The 8,229-nt window shown below is 42.1% G+C and overlaps 1 protein-coding gene across 2 annotated transcripts in view; it reads left to right on the plus strand.

The window, feature by feature from the left end:
* adcyap1r1b (adenylate cyclase activating polypeptide 1b (pituitary) receptor type I) overlaps window positions 1–8,229 on the plus strand; it is a 46,576-nt gene that overhangs the window by 26,550 nt on the left and 11,797 nt on the right. For both annotated transcript variants that reach the window (XM_050055089.1, XM_050055091.1), the window contains exons 4-11: window positions 2,395–2,508; window positions 3,444–3,547; window positions 3,665–3,762; window positions 5,355–5,487; window positions 5,639–5,792; window positions 5,891–5,951; window positions 6,040–6,109; window positions 6,200–6,291. In XM_050055089.1, the coding sequence (XP_049911046.1) occupies window positions 2,395–2,508; window positions 3,444–3,547; window positions 3,665–3,762; window positions 5,355–5,487; window positions 5,639–5,792; window positions 5,891–5,951; window positions 6,040–6,109; window positions 6,200–6,291 (826 nt within the window). The remainder of the gene's footprint in view (window positions 1–2,394; window positions 2,509–3,443; window positions 3,548–3,664; window positions 3,763–5,354; window positions 5,488–5,638; window positions 5,793–5,890; window positions 5,952–6,039; window positions 6,110–6,199; window positions 6,292–8,229) is intronic.

Consider the following 8,229-nt stretch of genomic DNA (forward strand, 5'->3'; position numbering starts at 1 on the left):
ATCAAATCAGGTTGGGTTTCGATGGCGTTTCCTAAACGTTCCCAAACGTGCCAAACGGTGCCAATCCCCTTTGATCTGACATCAGATGTGACGGGACAGTTGGTATAGAGATATTTGGGTATTTATTGCATCATTGTGCCTGATATCAGCCCTAACTTCGGCTTACATCGGCTGTACTCCGCCTGCGCTGACAGTAGATGTGGTTTCAGATGGCGAGCTTTTAGCGCACCTTCGGCGAAGCCTTTTGGCACGAAACTGTCACTGCGCCAAGCTGGATCTGTCGACACCTGCCCCTGCTGCGCTGCCACACCCATCTCAGCGCACCTCGGTCTGTCAAACTACCAAACTGAGCGCGCCTCGGGCTGCGCTGCTCGAAACTAGCTCTGCGCGGGGTTCGCCACCCTGCGCTGCGCTGGGAAACTAGAGCCCATATAGTTCAACATGGTGGCCCAACCTGTCTGATGTTTCTACTGTGCTAATTTTGTGTACTTTGTTGCTTTACTATCATCTTTGATAAACCAAAACTACCCACACAGAAGCTAAACAGTGCACTCCTGTGGAGTGGACTGCAGCAAAATGTAATTTAGACGCCTAAAAAAAATAAAAATAAAAATCCATATCAGTGTAAGTATATTTTCTCTGTTTTACCTTAAACACTAACCAATAGGCGCCAAGATCGAACAGCAACTTACTGTCCCTCTAAGTTAAATTATTGTTTTTGTCAATGGAGTCTGGTGGCTTTGAGATAACAGCTTCTATTCCCCCATGGAAAAGACTGTCTGACAGCTTGTACACTTAAACTGATATTGATTTTTTTAGTGGGCCTTTATGTGGGTGGCTAGAAACTAGCTAATTGAGGCAGCGTCTGCTCAGTGCCATTGTATTTTAATGTATTTGACACAAGGATATTCTACCCAGAAGTAATTGTAAATAAACATTATGATTTGGTCTATAAAGATAGGAAAACGGGGCGTTTCAGATAATGGGTAATTACAGGTGTATTCAAGTAGACAGTATGAGAAAAAGAGTGTGTTTTTGAACATTAAAGCACATAAACATGTTCTAGTGGAGATCCAAAAATACAAGTATGAACCTCAATATGAGCATAGTATGGGATCTTTAATGGCAGACAGGGAGGCGTGGTGTGATGGACGGTTGCGTCCATGGAGGACATTAAGTCCTGATAATGGACACCTCGAAGAGCATAATCCCACTTATACCATGGTCATTTGTGAAAGAAAAAAAAAAGAGAGATATTTCTGCTGCTCAGCTCTTAGAACCCTTTGGCTCAGCTGTTAGCCAGAAAGCTAAAATTATGCTAGCAAGATTTAAAGTCAATAACATTGCGTACAGTTGACAAACAGTAAATATAATTTGACAGTATGTTTCACAACAAGGCTAGCTAGCTGTCCAGCCATGTCATTGTCCCCAAAGCAATTCAAGATTTTCATGGCCAAACAGTGCACCATGAGGAACGTCACTGTCAGCAGCAGCCTGAGGTAGCAAGTTGGGGAACTGCCCATTAGTTCGACAGCCCATCGGTTCGACATCCCATTGTTCCGACCATATTAAACTCATTGTTCCGAAGTCCGTTCCGAAATCATCATGATGCCCTGTGGTTAAGGTCTGGTTAGGTTTAGGCACAAAAACCACTTGGTTAGGGTCAGGAAAAGATCATGGTGTGGGTTAAAATGAAAAAGAAAGTGACAAACACATAAGCCGTGAGCCTGCTCCGCCTCGAGCCGGTCGCGGCGCACCATACGCCCGACGCGAGCCGTTCAGCACCGCGGACAGTCGGACTAATGGGATGTCGAACCAATGGGCTGTCGAACCAATGACATGGACCCGCAAGTTGAATAGCGAATAGGATATAAGATGATGGCTGATGTGATACGTACCTGTATGTTCAAACAACCAGTTAACCTCCATAACTGTGTCCCACCTAGTGAACGATTTCTAAATTTTGGATTCAGCTACAAAAAGTGTGTTACAATAAGCAATCAGCATACATAAAATGCATAATATCACTATCTACTTTCTTTGTTGTCTTGATTCTTTCTTTTTGATGTTTTTACAAAATGTTATTTAAAATGAAAAGCTGCAGCAACAAATAAAAAGATGCACGGGCTGTACCTGCAGGAAGTAATACATTGAATTACTGAATGTGTTCACGTCCAAAATGAGATGTGAATTAAAAAGAAAAGATATTTGCTTATAATTGCTGCTGGCATGTGAGCTGACATTTCAGCCACCATATGAGAATTTCAAGGATCTATGGTTTTGAAGTCCTTATAAATGAGTTGCAATTGGGCCTTTTTCCCACAAAATGAACATATGGCCCTTGAATGAAACACTCACTGTTGTGTACTGTTTGTCCACCTGTTGTGTCCTCAGGCTGTCCATGGATGTGGGACAACCTGACGTGTTGGCAGCCTGCCAGGATCGGTGAGGTGGTCGAAGTCAACTGTCCTGAACTCTTCTCTCAGTTCATGAGTGAAGAAGACTACGGTTAGTTCCTAAGGACTTCTCATTTACCATTAGCAACTTATTCATTTCCAGGCTGTTGACATTATTGCAGTGTGGAGATTTTACTGTATAATTTCAAGCATTTAGGTGCTCAGATATGAGATCATGGTGCCATTTCAGTGAATTGCAGATTTATTAAACTGTCCTGAAAAGCATTGATTCAAATTTCTGAATGGATGCTTGTGTGTATATTAAAAGAGGACATTTTTGGAAAGTGTGCACCTTTCCTTTGTCCCCATTTTGTATCAGAGTTAGAATTAGATTTTGGCTAAGGCTGTGGTTTGCGTGGCGTGATGTATTATGACAGTAAGTGTCCTCACAAGTACACTGAATGTTTGGGTGTAAGTCTATTCTCTGAACCTGTCCTTTACCGTCAGTATTTATGTTTGATATGGAAAAAAATCTGTGCCATGGTTGATGTGCTCAGTATGCGTGTTAATGTGTTTTTATTTATGTATTTATTTAATGTGATTTGATTTATTCTTTGTTTTTTATCACATTATGTCAAGGTAACCTATATCTGGAAATATCCATAGTATTAGTCTAATTAGTAAATCCTACAGGGGAGGTTTTATTATAAGCCCTTTGAGGTTTCACACCTATCCTGCACAATATGCCATTGTTTGCTGAAATATACTCAAGTTTGTATCCCTTCCTATGTGCTAATAACCTAAAATAAACTGTTTTGCATTATACATTACGCATTTAAAATTAATGGCTTCCTACTTTATTGGCAATATTATCGGTTAATTTTATGATAGGGATTTAGATACCATGCATGAGATATGCATGGTATAGCAGGTGGTTAACCTGTGTACTCCACTCCTCACTGAAATAATGTAAGAGCTTCTGCTTCTCTTCCTGACTTCACTTTGTCTGTGTTTACCATAATCAAATAAAGTGTCCTGTGTCCACAGAGCCAGGGAAGGTGAGTCGTAACTGCACTGAGTTTGGCTGGTCTGAGACCTTCCCTCATTACGTTGATGCCTGCCTTTATGAGGAAGGAAACGGCAGCCATCCGGTTAGTATCTCACTGTGTCTGCAGCTGTCTCAGATTTAATGTTTCAGTGAGACATTTTGTATGAAAAACACTCAGCTGTTTGCTCAGTTTTTTATTGTGCTTTTGTTTCCATTTTAGGAGCTGTACTACGTGGCGGTAAAGGCTCTGTACACTGTGGGCTACAGCACCTCCTTGGTCTCCCTCACCACGGCCATGGTCATCCTGTGCAGGTTCAGGTGAGACATTTGGTGGTGGAGGAAGATTCTGCAGCTGGGTGGACTGGTGTTGGAAACATGAGCTTTATCAATCAGACAGGAAAATGTACAGGAGAAGAAGTGGTGGATAATTTTTCTACGTTACTGATATCTAAGTCTCTTCATTGAAGTGTTCCAAATCTGGATCTTACACTAAGGCACAATCAAGACTTTTATTATCAGTTTCGAGTTGAAAGTTTTTCAAAAAATGTAACAATATTAAATTATTTTAGATGTGTTAGGTGAATTACATAAATGGATGGTAATACATGCCACATTGTTTTATTTAGACATTAATTTATATACAATAGTACTGCTCAAATATATAAAAAGACAGTGGTAGACCTGTAATTTGTTTTCATACAAATAGTAATACTACTATTGGCACTACCAGCACTACTTCTACTGTAACACCACTATTATTACTGTCAATTACTACTTAATGCTACTGTATTTCTGCTGCTCCACTACCACCACTATTAGTATTAGTACTTTTGATTTAGCACTACCCCTAACATTTGTGTTATTACTGCTGGGATTGCTACTACAATTATTACCACTACTGCTTTGCTTATTTAACTGCAACTGTGTGTGAACTAATAAAATAAATAACATTTAAAAAAGCATTAGAGTAACAACAACACAAACATGTCACTGTCTTGTTCCTCTGCATACAGTGCTTTTATTTAAAGGGTACCTATTGTGCTGATTTTCAAGTTCATATTTGTATTTTGGGTTTCTACTAGAACATGTTCAAAAAAACACGTAATTTTCCTCATACTTTCTATCCCGGAACATCTGTATTCACACACTGTCTGTGAAGGCTCTGATTTTGCTACTGTCTCTTTTAGCCCCCCTCCTGTTCCACCTAGCCACATTTCTGTCCCATAATTTCAGCCAAGGGAATGACTGTAACAAAGCCTGGTGGGACCCCCTACCATAAGAAATCAGCAATAAAGCCTCTATACCAAAATCTTCACAACCAGAAATAGTTAAGCAGGAATACGATCCAAAATAAGGAAGAAATGTATAACACTGGCAACCCATATTACATGTTTCCCTGATGTTAGCATGTAGCCACATGTAGCAGTGTACTCGCAGCCAGGAAATAACTGCAAGGGAGTATAGCAACACTTTCTACCACGAAGAATCACTAACAAGGGTTTTTGAATCAAAATCCTAAAAAAGCGGGACATGATCCAGCAGGTATATGATCCGAAATCAAGGGGAAATTAACAAGATCAGCAACCAAGATTACATGTTTTCCTGATGTTAGCATGTAGCTACATTTAGCAGTGTAGGCTATGTAATGTAAACACTTACAATAGCGTGCCTTGAGCAGATGACCATACTAAGAAAACCATCATGTGCAGATGTCAGCTTGTCTCAACAACAGAAAAAAATTGGAAAAAGAATATTTAGAATGATCTTTAGCCTAATTTGAAACTTTGGCCAGGTTTTATATGAACATCCAACATTGTAACATGACAGAAAATAAAGAAAAAGCATAGTAGGTCCCTTATAATAGAAGATTCTATGATATTCAGTATGTCCATGTTTGTTTTTCAACACAGGAAGCTGCACTGTACCAGGAACTTCATCCACATGAACCTATTTGTGTCGTTCATCTTGAGAGCTATTTCGGTCTTCATCAAAGACGGCGTGCTGTATGCCAAAGAGGACAGCGAGCACTGCTTCATACACACTGTGAGTAACACAAACACGCCTGCACACATGCCCACAATGCTCTCTGTTCTCATGAAAACAGCCAGCAGATGATTTATTCAAACATAAGTAGGATTTGTTCTTTTAATTCTAATTCCTGATACATTTTTCCTTGTCTCTTCTCTCCTCGAAGGTGGCGTGTCGAGCAGTGATGATATTCTTCCATTACTGCGTCCTTTCTAACTACTTCTGGCTCTTCATCGAGGGTCTCTACCTCTTCACTTTACTGGTGGAGACCTTCTTCCCTGAAAAGAGATACTTCTACTGGTACATCATCATTGGCTGGGGTAAGACATGAACCACATCACACACACTGGAGTTCTTATCTTATCCATGAAGGAGTCTTTATTAGTGTTCGTATCATGTTGTTTTTATGTCACAACAGGAACCCCCACAGTGTGTGTGACCATCTGGGCGGTGCTGAAGCTACACTTTGATGATTTAGGGTAGGTCATGGACAACAGAGCGTCGTCTCGTGTTGAATCTTATCTGATCACACGCTGAATGAGATGTTTTATCACCCTGCTCTCTCAGGTGTTGGGACATGAATGACAATGCTGCCATCTGGTGGGTGATCAAGGGACCTGTGTTGGCTTCCATTATGGTATGTCATCACTGTGTTAGAGAAGTGAGGACATACAATCTTTCCATTTTTTAAAAAAAAAATCTTGATAATGTAATTTTTTTTCTACAGGTCAACTTTGTGCTCTTCATTGGAATCATCATCATTCTTGTCCAGAAGTTACAGTCCCCAGATATCGGTGGAAATGAATCCAGTATTTACCTGTAAGTTGTTTTACATTTACGTTTTGTTTAACGTTTTCTGCCTGACATTAAAATAATATGTCTCAGTAACTACACTTGCACTAATCACTAATAACAGTAAGCACTATTAACTAAAGATGACTTTATGAGAATATTTGAATATCTGTATTTGTTTTTAAGTTACTTCTACTGCTTGGACAGCATTTAAACCTTGTAAAATTTCTTAAATTGTTTGATTTGTTATGGTCACTGATGGTAAGTTGCTCTGACATTGGAGTTACTTTACTCATTATTCATTTTATTGGCTGATTTTACAGTTTGAGGAGTAGGGATGTGATTTCTCCCTGTATCCCTCTGTTGGAAAGTACCAGAGAGATAGGATGGGGCCAGTTATCTTGTATACATGCTTACATTTTCCCTCCAAAATTCCATTGCCAGCCTCTAACAAACACATAGACTTCCATGCCCGGATGATTAAGCTGCTGCAACACGTTCTCAAATATGGCAGCCTGGTCTGTGGCCCTAAGCTTCAAACTATGATGCTCCAGGTAATCCTGTAGCATCAGTTTTGGATGCTAGGATGGGGTGTTAATGTCCACTCTGTACATGCATTGTGTCTTATCAAAATAAACTTCCAGGTTCACAGGAAACGTAGGTTTTGTCACAAAACTACGTTAGGTTAGGCAAAAGATCATGGTTTAAAATGAGTGTAACATATACTTGCCAACACTGGGTTGTAAAAAATAGGGAAATTTTATTCATCAGTGTATCGGCCCAAGGAACAAGGTTCCTTTGCAGGGTGTGCATATAATTGTCGTCATTTCTTGCCTTGTATTTTAAACCTGATGAAGGAAACTTGTTCTGAAAATGTTGTTTCTTTGATATTCAATAAATGATTTTGTTTACCATTGAGGACAATGAAAAAATTTCCAGTTTTAATTGTTGAAATGAGTACCAGAAGGCTAAATAATAAGGCGGTTACACTGCAATGCATTTAGTATGCAGTATTTACTGCACATCAAATTAAAAAGTGTGTGCCACTGACTGTGCCACCCTCGGAGGAGTGTCACGCCATGGCCACACCGCCCACGGAAGCGCTGCGAATAGCCTCGAAGCGCCTCGAAGCGAAGCCAGTTTCCTTTCGGCGCACGTGTTGACCGCTTGTGTCATCCACACCGGCTGCGCCGCGCCACGCAGCTCCGTGGCTCCGTCGTTTCGGCGTCTGGTCTATTTTCTGCGCGAGCCGCGAGCGAATGTGTCAAGCCGGGTGACGGAGATAACAGCTGGGAGCAGATCCGCTTCTCGACCAGCGTGGAGAAATGCGCGTCTGATGTGAACGGAAGTGCTCTAGCTCGCGCAAGAATTTCGGTGCGCTGCGCTTCACAGCACTTCCGCGGGCGGTGTGGCCCTGGCGTCAGATGTCTCTCTTTTTCTATCCATCTCTGTCTTGTCGCTGAACTGACAATGCTACTTGGCGTATCACCAAAGAGCATGGACACCAACGCCAGGGCCACACCGCCCGCGGAAGCGCCGCGAATAGCCTCGAAGCGCCGAGAAGTGAAGGCAGTTTCCTTTCGGCGCCCATGTTGCGCCAGGGCCACACTGCCTGCGAAGGGGAATGGGCGCCGAAAGGAAACTGCCTTCACTTCTCGGCGCTTCGAGGCTATTCGCGGCGCTTCCGCAGGCGGTGTGGCCCTGGCGTTAACCGACTGTGTCATCTACACTGGCCGCGCCGTGCCGGGAAGCTCCACGGCAGGCTCTCGATTTGCAGCGATCAGTTCGGCGTCTGGTCTATTTTCTGCGCGAGCCGCGAGCGAATGTGTCAAGCCAGGCAGTGAAAAATAACAGCTGGGAGCAGAATCGCTTGTCGACGGCGTGGAGAAATGCGCGTCTGATGTGAACGGAGGTTCTCCGGCGCACGCGAGAATTTCGGTGCGCTGCGCTTCGCAGGCAGTGTGG

Source organism: Epinephelus moara, chromosome 10 (assembly GCF_006386435.1).
Source record: "Epinephelus moara isolate mb chromosome 10, YSFRI_EMoa_1.0, whole genome shotgun sequence".
Classification (NCBI taxonomy): domain Eukaryota; kingdom Metazoa; phylum Chordata; class Actinopteri; order Perciformes; family Serranidae; genus Epinephelus; species Epinephelus moara.